We start from the raw sequence: 16195 nt of genomic DNA, 5'->3' as shown, positions 1-16195 counted from the left end.
TTTTATGCTGCCCTTCTCCTTGGATTCAGGGCGGCTTACAACATGTTAGCAATAGCACTTTTTAACAGAGCCAGCCTATTGCACCCACAATCCGGGTCCTCGTTTTACCCACCTCGGAAGGATGGAAGGCTGAGTCAACCTTGAGCCGGTGATGAGATTTGAACCGCTGACCTACAGATCTACAGTCAGCTTCAGTGGCCTGCAGTACAGCACTCTACCTGCTGCGCTACCCTGGCTCTGTTTTACAATGCCCTGTAATAAATCCACCACTCCTTCCCAAAATAGGCCCCTCTAACACATCAAATGTGCAAAATCCCTCTGGACAGGCTCAATTGCAAGACTTTACAAGACAAAACAACAAAAACAACAACAGCAGCAGCAGCAGTAATAATAATAATAATAATAATAATAATAATAATAATAATAGTAGTAGTAGTAATAATAATAGTAGTAGTAATAATAGTAGTAGTAGTAATAATAATAATAATAGTAGTAATAATAATAATAGTAGTAGTAGTAGTAATAATAATAATAGTAGTCGTAGTAGTAGTAATAATAATAATAATAATAATAGTAGTAGTAGTAGTAGTAATAATAATAGTAATAATAATAATAATAATAATAATAATAATAATAATAATAATAATGTCTTAAATTCGTGCCACAGTACGGACCGAAGCCACAGCATCAGTACAAAAAAAGCATTGTTATAGGAACGATATAAAACGCTGATGTCTAGTTCATTGAAATTTCAGTTAAGATGATTTCAGTCTCAAGCTTTTTGTTCTTCCCTCTCCTCAACTAGTCACATCTTAAATGGCCTCCTCCTTTCTCCCTTCTCAGGTGTGACCCCAATTGGTCATCCTTCCTACGTTGCCTCAAACCAAGGTCAGGGGTAACCTCCTTTTCCTCCAACTTTTATATTGTGTAAAATAAAATATATTTATATTCTTTTATATTATTCTTGACTTTTATATTCTTGCGTTCTAGAATACATAAAAGTGGATAATCCTTCCGAATACTCAGTGACAAATTTAGCTAAGCTAGTGTTGGATTAGATCAGAATAGTAAAGGTAGTGATGTTTCTGGAATTAATGTATAGTGGTGAAAGCTGAAAAGCTTAACAAAAATATTGGGGGGAAAAGATAGAGGTTACTGAATTATAGATGCTGAGACAGTAAATTGCAGGGGCGGGGGGGGGAGAGTCAATCAATTAGTACTGGACTAAATAAAGGGAGATTGCTTCCTTGAGGTGATGATCAACAAGGAAGCGCTCACATCTTGGAGCATTAAAAGTTTTTCCTTTAATAGTTTTTAAATTGGAGTATTAGTTGGATTTACATTATTGTTCTGTTTTTATATATGCTGTGAGCCGCCCCAAGTCCTCGGAGAGAGGTGGCATACAAATCCAATTAAATAAAAATAAAATTAATTAATTAATGTGATCAAAGTAGAATATTGAGTAGGAAAAAATGATCACACTTGGTGAAGTTGGAAGAAATAGGACATAGAATATAGAACAGAGTTGGAAGGGACCTTGGAAGTCTTCTAGTCCAACCCCCTGCTTGAGCAGAAGATCCTATACTGGAGATCCACACTGCCCCCACTTTGTTGGCTTTCTGGAAAGCCATAAAAGACCTGGCCTGCTACAAGCCTGGGGCCATTGACCTCGTGGGAGGGGGATTACTAACAAGGTCAGACCATAAATATATGGAAGGCTGTAATTCTTTTTAAATTGAAATGCTTTTATGTTTATTTTTTTGTGAGCCGTCCTGAGTCCCTGGGGAGTTGGGCGGCATGGAAATGTAAATTAAATAAATAATAAATACCATTTCAGGTAAATGGCTGTCCAGTCTCTTTTTGAAATCCTCTAGTAAAAGAGCATCCAAAACCTCTGGGGGCAAGCCATTCTATTGGTAGATTTCTCTCATGGCTGGAAATATCTGCTTAGTTCTAGCTTGTTTCTCTCCTTGGTTAGTTTCTGTTTTGTCTGGGTTCCCCCAGATGCCAACACCAACTAAAAAGAGTAGCCAGACACGCTGGTAAAAAGCAAAGTCATTTTATATCTTTGAAAACAAACACAGATAACAAAAACTGTTCTTACAAACTGGAATGCTATGAAGCTTCACAGAAGAGTCACGACGGCCAGACAATACAACAGGCTTCTTGCTGGCACACACACCACTGTAGATAATAAAACCCACCCCTCCCCCAAGTTTTCAGCCTTCGAGGCCACAAGCCAGAATCAGAGACGCCAAGAATCGAAGCAAGGTCACAGGACTCCCAAAAGATAACTCTCCACAATACAGGAAGGGCGGGCCTGCCTTTTCAACCTTTCTGAGGACAACCACACCCAAACCCAGCTGTTGCCTATTAGGGATGGAAATACCTGGCCAATTGTCCCCTTCTTTGTGCTGCCCTTCTCTGCCTCATATCTATGATGGCTTGTGCGTTCTCATCTAATGACTCCAGGCTACTCGCTGGGGAGAGCTCCCCCCCGGGGGTCTCAGGCTGTTCTCCCTCCTCCTCGTCCTGACATTCCTCTTCCCCATCTGCCTGGTCCTCCTCCTCCTCCTGTTCCTCGTCCTCCCCCTCTGAGCATGGAGCCGGCAGAGTTCCAGCCATTCCCTGAGGAGCCTCAGACTGAATCACAACAGTTTCCATCCATTGTTTCTTTTCTTGCCTTCTGGTGCTTTGGCAGACAATGGAAAAGGTGGCTGGATTAGATCCCAAAGAATACTGGGATGTCCTTGGAATGGTTATTGTTGGAGATATGTGAAAACATTTGTATTCAGTCAAGACTGAACAAGATGGGGCATAACTAACTGGATTAATCTGAAGTTAGTTGGGGGAAAGATCAAAAGCAACGTGAGAAAATATTATTTTACTGAAAGAGTAGTAGATCCTTGGAACAAACTTCCAGCAGACGTGGTTGGTAAATCCACAGTAACTGAATTTAAACATGCCTGGGATAAACATTTATCCATTGTAAGATAAAATACAGGAAATAGTATAAGGGCAGACTAGATGGACCATGAGGTCTTTTTCTGCCATCAGTCTTCTATGTTTCTATTAACAGAACAGAATAAGAGAGTTGAAAGGGACCTTGTAGGTCATCTAGTCCAATTCCCCCAAGCAGATATTCCTCTTTAGTTCTAGATTGGATCATACAAGCAGACCTACAGGCAGTCCTTGAGTTAGGATCACATTTAATAATAATAATCCACTGATACAGTTGTATGTTTATATTTTATGCTTTTTGCTTTTATGAGATCCACTACAATTTTAATGTTATTTTTAAGTGCAATTTTTATTAGGCTAACTTATTTATTGAAAATAATTTTTGAAATTGTGGCACTTCATCACTGGAGGTTTTTAAGAAGAGACTTGACAGTCACGTCTTTGAAATGGTATAAACTCTCCTGCTTGAGCAGGGGCTCAAAAAAATAAAGGGAACACTCAAAGAATACATCCTAGATCTGAATGGATGAAATATTCTCATTGAATACTTTGTTCTGTACAAAATTGAATGTGCTGACAACAAAATGAAATTGATTGTCAATCAATGTTGCTTCCTAAGTGGACAGTTTGATTTCATAGAAGTTTGATTTACTTGGAGTTATATTGTGCTGTTTAAGTATTCCCTTTATTTTTTTTGAGCAGTATATATATATATTGTCATAAGGTGAAGAAAAATGTTGGATATATTGTCACAAATCGGTATTCACGTACACACGCATTCAACTAATTCTGACTTTCAAGAACACCAGTTTTTTTATGAGTCTAATTTGAACAATATATCTTTTGTCACTTCACATTTTGTCAAATTAATTTTTAATTTTAATTGTTTACATTGTAACTGTGATTGACCCTACATGTGTGTGGAACTGCATGAACAATACTTGAATAACTTCATCAACATTGTAAACTGCTTTGCTTTTTTTTGTCCCTAAATGTTAGGTGAGTCATGATCATTCATGGCTCAAAATCTTTTTTCCCCCTTTCCTCAGGCTGGACAAAGTTTGCCCGTTTGACACGAGCTCTGACAAACAGCCGGAGTGTTCTGCAGCAACTTACTCCTATGAACAAAGCTGAGGTGATACATAAACACTCTCGATTAGCTGAAGTAAGCGTTCATTGAAACATAAAAGGAAAAGTGTTACCTTTTATGATTATGGGATCTAGTACCATATAAAGACCTTAGAAAAGATACTATGGTACAAAGGGCCAAAGGAAGGAGACAATGGAAGGTTGGGGAGAATGGAATAGGAACATCATAATAACACTCAAGCTATCCTGAACTATCATTAATTCATGTCCTGTCTATTAAATCTGTTGGGGTAAGTAGAAGCAGTTGGAGAAAGACAGCCTGACCCTAGGTGATGGACAGCTATTTAGACAATGAGTGACACTTTGAATTGTATTGGGAAGTCTACTCTGAACTGGTGTAAATCACAGAGTAGTGGTATTGCATGGGTATAATGAAGAATGTCTGAAATTGCCTGCACCTCTAGAGTCAGGTATGAGTAAGGCTAGAATTATTTCATTTTAATTCACCTATAATTTGTTTTACCTGTTCTGAAGTACATGAGTCTGCCTGTCATTGCATTATTCTAATAGCTGTGTATCTTTTGTTGAAGGTTCTCCAGCTGGGTTCTGACATCCTCCCACAATATAAGCAAGAGGCCCCAAAGACTCCGCCACATATAATTTTACACTACTGTGCTTTTAAAACCACTTGGGACTGGGTCATCTTAATTCTCACCTTCTACACAGCCATTATGGTTCCCTACAACGTTTCCTTCAAAACGAAGCAGAACAACATTGCTTGGTTGGTCCTGGATAGTGTGGTAGATGTTATTTTTCTGGTGGACATCGTTTTGAATTTTCATACTACCTTTGTTGGACCTGGTGGAGAGGTAATATCTGATCCCAAACTCATCAGGATGAATTACCTGAAAACCTGGTTTGTGATAGACCTCCTGTCATGTTTACCTTATGACATCATCAATGCCTTTGAGAATGTAGATGAGGTAAGCAATATCACTTTACTGCAATAAGTTTGATTGTTGTTGTTATAGTTTTCTTAGATTCTTAAATTTGCCTAAGAATATTTAGCTTGGAAGAATGGCATCTCATGGAAGATCTTACAGCTCTCTAAGAATCACAAAAAAGAAAACCTTGTCTTGTTTTTCAATGTCTCACAGACTGGCACATGAACTTAAAATACAGCAAAAATGGCAGATATTTGTTGGATCAGAGGCATATTGGAATCTTGAAAACATGAGATTGATCCATTAATAAAGTTGCTGCCATAGAAACATTCTACCATTCATGGTTGCAGCCACCGTTCCCTGTAGGCTGCGCACGCCTGTGCCAGCGCCCCCCAAAACGCCCCCCGCGCAGCCTTTTCCACGGGTGCACGCGGAGCCGCGGCCACCCCCATCCCCCACGCACCTCCAGCCCCCTAGCGCCCCTGGCTACTCGCCGCTGCCCCCTGCCTGCCTGCCCGATCTCCCTCCGCGCAGCTGGGGAGGTGGATTCGCCGCCCCCGCCAGCCCAATCTCCTGGTGGCTGGGGATGCGGATCCACCAGCCTCGCCAGCCCGATCTCCCTCCGCCCGGGTGGGGAGGTGGATTCGCCGCCCCCGCCAGCCCGATCTCCCTCCGGTGCCTGGGGACATGGATCCACCGCCCTCGCCAGCCCGATCTCCCTCCGTGTGTGTGGGGGGGGGGGCGATGAACCGACGACCGGGGGCTGTCCGTCCATGTTGGGTGGTGCCGGGCAGGCACAGGCAGCCCCAGGGGAGAACGAGGGAGGGAGAGAAAGGAAAGATAGAGAAAGGGAGGGAGAGAAAATTGAATGAAGGAGGGAGAGAAAGAAAGAGTAAGAGATAGAAAGGATAGAGAAAAAGGAAGAGAAAGGGAGGGGGAGAAAGAAAAGAGAGAGGAAGGGGGGAGAGAAAGAAGATATGAAGGAGGGAGAAAAAGAAAGAGGGAGAGATAGAAAGGATAGAAAGAGGGAGAGAAAGGAAAGAGAGAGAAAGGGAGGGAGAGAAAGGGAATGAAGGAGGGAAAAGGGGTGAGAGATAGAAAGGATAGACAGAAAGGGAGAGGAAGGAAAGAGAGATGAGAGAGGAAGGAAGAGACAGAAAGAGAGAGGAAGGAGGGGGAGCGAATTATGGATGTCAGAACTCACGCATGCGTGATAGCACACGCCCACACTTTATTTTATCTATCTATCTATCTATCTATCTATCTATCTATCTATCTATCTATCTATCTATCTATCTATCTATAGTTCTATGCCGCCCAGTCCCAAAGGGACTGCCGCTCAGACACTATACTTTTCCGCCCACACTGGGAAAAAATTAGAGGGGACATTGGTTGCAGCCAAAGGCTTTACTTTTTTGAACTTCACTCCGTACCCTGCATCACTGCTACAGGCTCTCTTCTTTCTTTCATCGCCAACTAGATACCTCTAAGAGACTCATAAGTATGGCAGAAGTGCAGTAGTGCTTCGGTATCCCTGCATCTCATATTGAATGGCAAATTGCACTTGGTTCTGCATACAATGTGCATTTATTCCTAGCATTACACTCCATAACTTGATAACTTATGATGTTTTTTGGAGACATTGGCCATCATGAAGAGCCTTCCCTGGAAGAGAAGAGCCCTGGCTCTCTGGAACGAACTCCGCCCAGAGATATGTACGACCCCCTCCCTCCTGGTGTTTCATAAAGTTCTTAAGACCTACCTCTGCCAGCGGGCATGGAGGCCGTGAGTGATGAGATTATCTCCGGCTGATATTATGTCTGATTGAATTGGATGAATGCGTATGACTGTATATGGGTTTTTTAATAATTTTTAGTAATTTGTGTAATTCTTTTATAGTAATTTAGGTTTCTTTACATATTGTTGCATTTATAATTTATTAATTGGATTTGTATGCTGCCCCTCTCCAAGGACTCGGGGCAGCTCACAACATATAAAAAATATACAATACATACTGTAACCCAATTAACTAATTAAAAAAATAAGGTTGCACGCTGCCCTGAGTTGCCTCAAGAAGGGCAGCATAGAAATCTAATAAACAAACAAACAAACAAACAAACAAACAAACAAACAAACAAACAAATGTTACTTCTTTATATTGGTTCTTGTCCCATCCTCAGTCCCTGTGACAGCTCTTAAAGTATCTGATAACTTTTTTTATTGTAAACCATCCAGAGTAATTTAGAAGTTATGGGCAGTGTAGAAATTTGGTTGATAGATGATGACAGTTAGATAGATGTATAGATAAATCAATAAAGCTGCAGTTGTATCTTTTCTTAGTCCTCACTTTGTTAAATTAAACATACCCAGTTTCTTTAAGTGTTTTTCATAAAATTCAGCCTCTAAGTCCTTCATATCTCAGGATTCCCATTTTGCTTTTAATCACAAACCATTATAAATAATTTGGTGTCATCTGCAAACTTTACCTTGTAACTATTAACTCCTGATCAGAAACATCAAGTTTAAAACCACCATTTTGACAGGTGTTCAGAGTTTAATAAATTATGGTTAGGAGGTTGGTAGCGCAATCAGCCTGATGACACTGGATTTGACATTTTGATCCATTTGTTGAGTCCTTCTGAAGGACTTGGGTAAAGCAGATGCTGTGCTTTGATAGTGTTAAAGTTATCATTGCAAACTGTTCCAAGTAAAGTTGCCTTTTACAATTGATTGTTGCAATTGTTCCACTTATCTTTGCCACTGATTTGCACCACAATGTTTGTGCATGTGTGCTTGCCACGCTCACACGCATGTGTGCATCACCACGTGCAATTCTGCTTTCGCGCATGCTCAGTAACTATAATCAGCCCGAAAGACAGCTGAGGAGCTAATCAGCTGTGCTTTGGACCAAGGAATAAAAGTAAGTATAAACCCGGGGTGGACAGGAGGGCCTTTTGTAAGCAGAGGAAAAAACTTCCAAACGGTAAAAAAATTAATATTTTTTTTAAAAGATGGTGGTGCTCATGGACCATCACCAACCAAACCGGATCTGTGACACCATTGCGACATCACCAGCAGGCCACTACTGGTTTGGGTGATCCAGTCCAAACTGGGAGGAACCTATCCCTGGATTGTTCAAACATTGCTCCAAATGTTTTGGGATTGCACCTAAGGCATGCATAATAAACGTACATTGTTTTGCCATAGTCATTCTACTTATATTTGCAGGGTTTTATATTCTGTTTTTTCTCTTCTCTTCTGCTGTCTATGGGACTGCAATGTCCATTATTCAGATTTTAAAAAATCTTTCTTATTGACAATTGTTAAATCTGAAATGTTATGTGGCAGGTGCTTGTCAGTTTGAATTAAAATGTCCCAGAGCAATTTAGCACCTTCATTTTCTATTACTTTATCTATTTTGTGGTTCCACCAATTCTTGCTTGCATGCAAATGGTATTTCTTGTAGATATTTTATTGTACCTATGTTGCTACTATTCTGGAATAGAGTAGAGCAGAGCAGAACAGAACAGAACAGAATTATTTATTTGCCAAGTGTGATTGGACACAGAAGGAATTTGTCTTTGGTGCATATGCTCTCAGTGGACATCAAATAAAAGATAAATTTGTCAAGTATCATGAGGTACAACATTTAATGATTGTCATAGGGTACAAATAAGCAATGAGGAAACAATCAATATTAATATAAATTGTAAGGATACAAACAAGTTACAGTCATACCGTCATAAATGGGAGAAAATGGGTGATAGGAATGATGAGAAAAAAACTAGTAGTAATAGTAGTGCATACTTAGTAAATAGTTTGGCAGTGTTGAGGGAATTAGCAGAGTGATGGCGTTCGGGCAAAAACTGTTCTTGTGTCTAGTTCTCTTGATGTGCTGTGCTCTATAGCGACATTTTGAAGGTAGAAGTTGAAACAGTTTATATCCAGGATGCGAGTGGTCAGTAAATATTTTCACTGCCCTCTTTTTGACTCGTGCAGTGTACAGGTCCTCAATGGAAGGCAGATTGGTAGCAATTATTTTTTATGCAGTTCTGATTATCCTCTGAAGTCTGTGTCTACCTTGTTCTGTTGCAGAACCAAACCAGACAATTATAGAGGTGCAGATGACAGACTCAATAATTCCTGTGTAGAACTCTACCAGAAGCTCAAACCTGGGCAGTCTGAGCTTTTTGAATTGGCATATTTATTTTATTTTATTTTTATTTTATTTATTTTATTTATTTATTTTGTCCAATACACAATAATACACAATGAAGGTTATAGAAGATATAGTAGAGAAGAAATATGAGATATAGGAGAGACTACAGGACAGGGGACAGAAGGAACTCTAGTGCGCTTATGTACGCCCCTTACTGACCTCTTAGGAATCTGGAGAGGTCAACCGTGGATAGTCTAAGGGTAAAATGTTGGGGGTTAGGGGATGATACTATAAAGTCCAGTAAGGAGTTCCACGCTTCGACAACCCGATTAAGCATAAAAAGAACATTCTTTGTTGTGCTTTTTAAATGACTTTTCGATGTTAGGTGACCATTTTAGGTCTTGAGATATGATAGAAGCTAGAAATTTTAATGCTTCTACTGTTGATACTGTGTTGTCTAGTATTGTAAGAGATGGTTGAATGGGAGAGTTTCTCCTAAAGCTTACTACCATTTCTAGTTTTGAATGTGTTCAGTTCCAGATTGTTCAAGTTGCACCATGAGGCTAGTTATTCAACCTCTCGTCTCTATGTGGTTTCATCATGTTAGAATATTCATGACTGAGTGAGCCAGTGGTAACAAGGTCAGCCAATGAATAGGCCCAGCCAATGGAAGTTAAACATTTCTGAGTCTGTGCAGAAAATCGAAACTAAAACTTAAGCTTCAGGCTGGACGTGTCTCAGTCTGCGCTCTCCTCTCTGTACTCTGCTGAAATGAAACTAACTCTCCTGCTTGTGTTTACTTTAAGGATAATCTGCTAGTGGCCTTGTAAATTCATCTGTTATTATGTTTATAAAGAAGTTATTGAATCCAGCTGAATCAGTCATCTGTGTGAGCTTCTGGTTTTGATGTTTGCAACAAACTTTAATATACAATAATCCCTTGTTTTTCTCTGGGGATGCGTTCCAAGACCACCCATGAAAAACAAATTTCCGTGAAGTAGAGGAAATATATTTTTTTATGTATTTAATGAGTATTTGAACTTTTAAAACCCATCCTAAAACAGTCATTCTATAATGTTTCTCAGCTGGAACTACATGTGATATCCTACCAGTTTCTTTAATAGAGTACAGTAGTACTGTAGAAGAATATTATGAATTTTTAATGGATTTAAAATTTTCAATGGATTTAATGGATTTTAGCCCCCTTTGAAAACCCGTGAAGTAGTAAATCCGCAAAAATGAACCACAAAGTAGCGAGGGATTACTGCATAGTTGTCTCGAATGAGACCATTCACTCTTGTATCATCTGCAAACTTCAGTAGTTAAACAGATTGATCATTTGGGATTGTATATTGTATACTATTGTATATTATTGTTATTGTTCCTCTTATTTTCATTTTCTATTTATAGTCCAATGTTGATAATAACTAAGAGCTTTTTATCTTTTTTCATATTGCTCACTCCTAGGAGTATGTTAGCTACTATGTTTTTAGGACTCACTGGGGTCTTAAATCAAGATTTCTATCTAATGAAGATTGCTATCAAAATCCATGTAATTTGAAGCTGCCTTTTGCTGATCATAATGTTGTCAGACCAATCCAATATGGTCAACACCAATGCAAACCTATTGCTCATAAACTTCCAATGGCCTCTCCTGAAATACCTTGAAATTTATCGTTAAAATTGGCTAGATAATTGCTAGATATCGATGGCTTGATTTTCACATAAAACACACAACACACATAAAACATGCAAAAGTTTCATTTCTACCTAACGATGCAGCTCTGTGCTGCTATTGCTCCTGGAGATAGCAGCATTTATTTGTATAAGAGTCCAAATTCACAAGACGGTAGATGCAGAGTTGTGTTCCAAGCCCTTTGTTTTCCAAATTATATATACAAAATTGAACTTTGATCTCCCACCATATTGCAGATCTGACCTCTCCCCCTTTAGATAGTGCTTGGAGGTCGAAATAGTTTTTCTTCTTCCCTTGGCCACAAAAAAATTTATCCAGCCCTTATCTAAGCCTTATCTAAGAATGTAATTCTGCAATCTATTGCAGAGCTACTTCTACTGCAAACGTCAAGGCTGCCTTCCACATATAAAAGAGATGAAAAGTACATTAAAATTTGAAAGCTACATTTAAAACCAGCCCTTAATGTCAAATTCTATTTTAAACCATTAAGAAAATAGTACTTGAGAGCGGGCAAACATGACTCTAATTATTTAATACAAACCATTCAGCTGTCTAAAGCCCTGGATGAATTATTATGTTCTTGCTTTCAGAGAGGCATTTTAATACATAGAGAAAAAGAAGTTAAGGTTGTATGAAGAGTGTGGATAGATAATTTCTCTTCTTTTGTAATGCTAAGATAAAATTGAAGAATTTCCTTAAAAAGTACTCATTAATTAATTCAATTCAATCCAAGTGCCAGAATGAGATGAGAATGGCCTCTATCCAGAAGGTCTTTATATGGCAATATTGGATAAATCAGGTGACTACTAAGCCATATATACCAGGGCTTGTATCCTGGCTATCTCTATGTGCTTTGGACTATAGTATTAACAATCCTAGGCAACATGGCCAGTTTAAATATCTGGAGGTTGCCTAGTCTTTCATTTGAGTGGCCACAACAAATCCAATTAAGCAAGATCTTAAAAAGTACATGTTTTCCCTGTGGCTACCCCTACCACTAGGCTTCCATCCTTCTAGTCTTCTGGAAGGACATCAACATATGTCTCCTAATGCAGGTATAGATAGTCCTTGACTTATGACCACAATTGAGCCCAAAATTTCTGTTTCTAAGTGGAACAATTGTTAAGTGAGATTTGCCCCATTTTACAACTTTTCTTGCCACAGTTCTTAAGTGAAACACTGTGGCGGATTAAGTTAGTGTTGTGGTTGGCTTCAGGCCAGCTCCTATGTGTTGTAGTTCAGCCTGAGGCTGCTCAGGCTCCATGCCTGGAGGAGGATGACAGCGAAGAGGAGGGGGCTGAACAGTAGGACGGGGGAGAGGAAAATCAGGAATGGGATGAAGGAGAACAGCATGAGAGCCCCGGGGGGGCTCTCCCCAGCCAGTAGTTTGGAGTCATTAGGTGATGAAGCTCAAGCTGTCATTGACATGCGACAGAGATGGTCAGATCAAAGAAAGGGGCAATTAAAGAAGTATTATCAGCACTGAATTAGGAACAGCTGGGTTTGGGTGTGGTCCTCCTTAGCAGGGTTTAAAAGACAGGCAAGTCCTTGAAGCCATGTGGAGTGTTATCATTTTGGAGTTGCGTTATCCTGTCTTGTTTCTCGGCGTCTCTGTTCCTGGCTTGTGGCCCAGCAGCTTTGGGTGGTGTAGGTCTGCTATCTACAGCCTCGGCTTGGCAGCAAGTATTCTGTATTGCTGCATGGACTTTTGCCTTCGTGGATATATCTGAAGATACAGCATTTTCCTGTTTGTAAGGACATTTTCTGTTACCTGTGTTTTCTTGAATTTTATAAAACTGCCTTTGCCTTTTACCAGTGTGTCTGGCTTCTCTTTTTGGGTTGGTATTGGCTTCTGGAGTGACCCAGACAGAACACTATGGTTGCTGATTTTGACTCAGAGGAGTGGGAGCAGTCTAATCACAGAAGACCCATTTGGCTGGAGGAGGAATCAAACAGTGAATCAGAAGGAGAAAGGAATGAGGAAGGGGTTGAAGAGGCAGAGTGGGAAATGGAGCCAGCCAGATCTCCAGCTAGAGTTTCATCTGAATCAGATGGGGAGGATTTAATGAACAATCTTATTCTCAATGTTCGGGTCAGGAGAATGCTGGGATGCCAAGAGCAGCTGCACAAACGCAGAAATAGATTCTAGATCACAGGTGTTAAGAATTAATGATGGTACTGCAGCCATGAAAAAGGGGAGGTTTGCAGATGACGGTGTGGGAGTTTATCCGTTCAATATTTGGAGAGACTTTGAAGAATTGCGGTTTCGTGTTTGTTGTGGATATCTTTGGACATTCTGACATTTAAGCCATGAGTTATTTGGCTGACATGAACCAGAAAGGCTTCTGTACTGACTTGAGTGATTAACTCTGACCTGTTGGACTCTTAAACTAATTGCTCTGAAACTCCGTGGCTTGCAGCCTCCTGAATATAAAGAACACCTCTTTGCTTCATTTTTACAAGCCTGTATGTGTGTGTGTGTGTGTTTGATTAATTAACTCATTTCTGGGTGGCCCGTAGCCAGGCAGAACAGTTAGTAACCTGGTTGTTAAGTGAATCTGGCTTCCCCATTGACTTTGTTTGTCAGAAGGTCACAAAATATGATCACATGATCTCAGGAGTTGGTTCTAGTTTTATTCACTGCCAGTTCACGAGTACATGCAAAGTAGGCCTGCTGCTCAGGCGCAGGCACACTTTGCATTCACCCGCACACTTCACATGTGCTTCATGCATGCACAGTGCTAAAACAAAGCTTCTGCACATGTGCAGAAGCAAAAAACAATATGGCAGTGCCTTGACACTGCCAAGAGAGCCAGTTCAGGGGCACGGCAGGCCTGGGTCACTGCCAGTCCTAGCGCATAAGGGCTGCCAAGTTATTACCAGTTCTATAGAATGGTCCAAACGAGGAGGAACCCACCTCTGCATGACCCCAAGATACAGAAAAAGTCATAAACATGATCCAGTTGCTAAGCATCGGAATTTTGATCACATGATCATGGTGAGTCTTCGGAGAGGGGCGGCATACAAATCCAAATAATAAATAAATAAATAAATGCTGCAAAGGTTATAACTATTAGAAAATAATAATAATAATAATAATAATAATAATAATAATAATAATAATAATATATTGGATTTGTATGCCGCCCCTCTCCGGGCGGCTCACAACATAACAGCAATACAATATAAATTCAAATAATAATAATAATAATAATAATAATAATAATAATAATAATAATAATAATATATTGGATTTGTATGCCGCCCCTCTCCGGGCGGCTCACAACATAACAGCAATACAATATAAATTCAAATCTAATGTTAAAAACTTTAAAAAACTAATTTAAAATACATTGTTATAAAAACTTATCTGTTACACAAGAAATGGTCATAACTCACCTTTTTCAGGGCCATTGTAAGTTTCCCCTGTCAGGCCCACCAAGCAGTGTCCACCAAGCCACATCATGCGCACAGAACTGGTAGCAATTTTTTTTAACCCATCACTTATACACACACACACACACAGTGAGAGAGAGGGAGGGAGGGAGGGAGGGAGGGAGGGCAAATAATTAGCCTATAAAATCTGATCATGACAATGCCAGCTAAGCCATTAATAATCCTATCCTATGAATTAACTTCAAACACATAAACCTGATGCATGAAGACGTAAAAAGAGACACAGCAAATGTTCAGGATTTTTCTCAGCAAAGCTGTACTATAGTACTGAACTATAGATTCCACACACATTTTTCTGCTTTTTAAAATCCTATTTATATTTTGTTCGGCTTTGGGCATTTGTGTGTCGATATACATTATTTTTAAAAAAACATTCCATTTTTTAATGCCCATTCATTCATGGGGACCATTTTAAAATCTGGTTAACAACAATCACTCTCAACCAGGACTGGGGATAGTTTCACGGTAGATGCAGAGTCTGACATATTTGTTTAACCCTGAAGCTTAACCAGCTTTCCTTTCACCAAAGCTGTGCATTTTAAAATTTCACAGAAAGTGTCTGACTTTCTACTAAAATAGCCAAAATTTGCATTAGTGTTGTGCAAAGCAACTCAATCTTTTGCAAGAACTGCACGTGTTTAGAAAACTGTTCAAAAGAAAAGGTGTATTTAGACACACACATGCCCAAAGCCAAACAAAATATAAAAAGGTTTTTAAAAAGCAGAGAAATGTGAGTGGAATCTTCAGTTCAGTATTATAGTATACAGCAGTGATGGAGAACCTTTTTTCCTCGTGTGCTGAAAGTGCGTGTGTGCACGTTATTGTGTGCATGTCAGTGCCTACACCCATAATTTTATGCCCTCCATGTGTCCTGATGCTGCGTTTGTGCCTGGTAGGCCGATTTTTTCCAGTGTGCCTGGTAGGCCCATTTTTTACCCTTCCCAGGTTCCAGAGGCTTTCCTGGAGGACAAAAATGGCCCATTTCCCGACATCTGGTGGGCCCAGCAGGCCTGTTTTTTTGTCCTCTCCAAGCTCCAGAGGCTTTTTTGGAGTCTGGGGAGGGTGAAAATGCCCTCCCCATCCTCCCTGAAGCTCTCTGGAGGCCAAAAATGCCCTCCCAGAACCTCCACATAAGCTAAAAATCAGCTAGCCAGCCCGTACATGCTGTATGCGCTGGAGCTGAGCTAGGGCAATGGCTTGCATGCTGCAGATATGCCTCCACATGCCACTTGTGGCATGTGCCATAGTAATGGCACAGTAACCTTCCACCATTCTTGTAGCCTGTCTTTGGACCCTTTCAATTTTGTCAATATCTTTTTGTAGGTGAGGTCTCCAGAACTGAACACAGTATTCCAAATGTGGTCTCACCAGTGCTCTATATAGTGGGATCACAATCTCCCTCTTCCTGCTTGTTATACCTCTAGCTATGCAGCCAAGCATTCTACTTGCTTTCCCTACTGCCTGACTGCACTGTCCACCCATTTTGAGAGTGTCAGAAATCACTACCCCTAAATCCTTCTCTTCTGACGTTTTTGCTAGCACAGAACTCCCAATACAATACTCAGATTGAGGATTTCTTTTGCCCAAGTGCATTATTTTACATTTGGAAACATTAAACTGAAGTTTCCATTGCTTTGACCACTTATCTAGTAAAGCTAAATCATTTGCCATATTACAGACGCCTCCAGGAATATCAACCCTATTGCACACTTTAGAGTCATCGTCAAATAGGCAAACCTTCCCTACTAAAGCTTCCCCTATGTCACTCACAAATATATTAAAAAGAATAGGACCCAGGACAGACCCTTGTGGCGCACCACTTGTAACCAATCTCTGCTCAGAATACTTCCTGTATTTCCTGTTGGTATTTAATGGATAGAATAATTGCCA

General features: G+C 40.1%; 1 protein-coding gene across 3 annotated transcripts in view; it reads left to right on the top strand.

Moving 5' to 3' along the window:
* KCNH5 (potassium voltage-gated channel subfamily H member 5) overlaps positions 1 to 16195 on the top strand; it is a 256818-nt gene that overhangs the window by 75158 nt on the left and 165465 nt on the right. For all 3 annotated transcript variants that reach the window (XM_070733245.1, XM_070733255.1, XM_070733236.1), the window contains exons 5-6: positions 4011 to 4126; positions 4641 to 5033. In XM_070733245.1, the coding sequence (XP_070589346.1) occupies positions 4011 to 4126; positions 4641 to 5033 (509 nt within the window). The remainder of the gene's footprint in view (positions 1 to 4010; positions 4127 to 4640; positions 5034 to 16195) is intronic.

The sequence above is a fragment of the Erythrolamprus reginae genome, chromosome 1 (assembly GCF_031021105.1).
Source record: "Erythrolamprus reginae isolate rEryReg1 chromosome 1, rEryReg1.hap1, whole genome shotgun sequence".
In the NCBI taxonomy this organism is placed as follows: domain Eukaryota; kingdom Metazoa; phylum Chordata; class Lepidosauria; order Squamata; family Dipsadidae; genus Erythrolamprus; species Erythrolamprus reginae.
The sequence above is the reverse complement of the archived record's forward strand: the minus strand, read 5'-3'. Positions and strand labels throughout refer to the sequence as shown.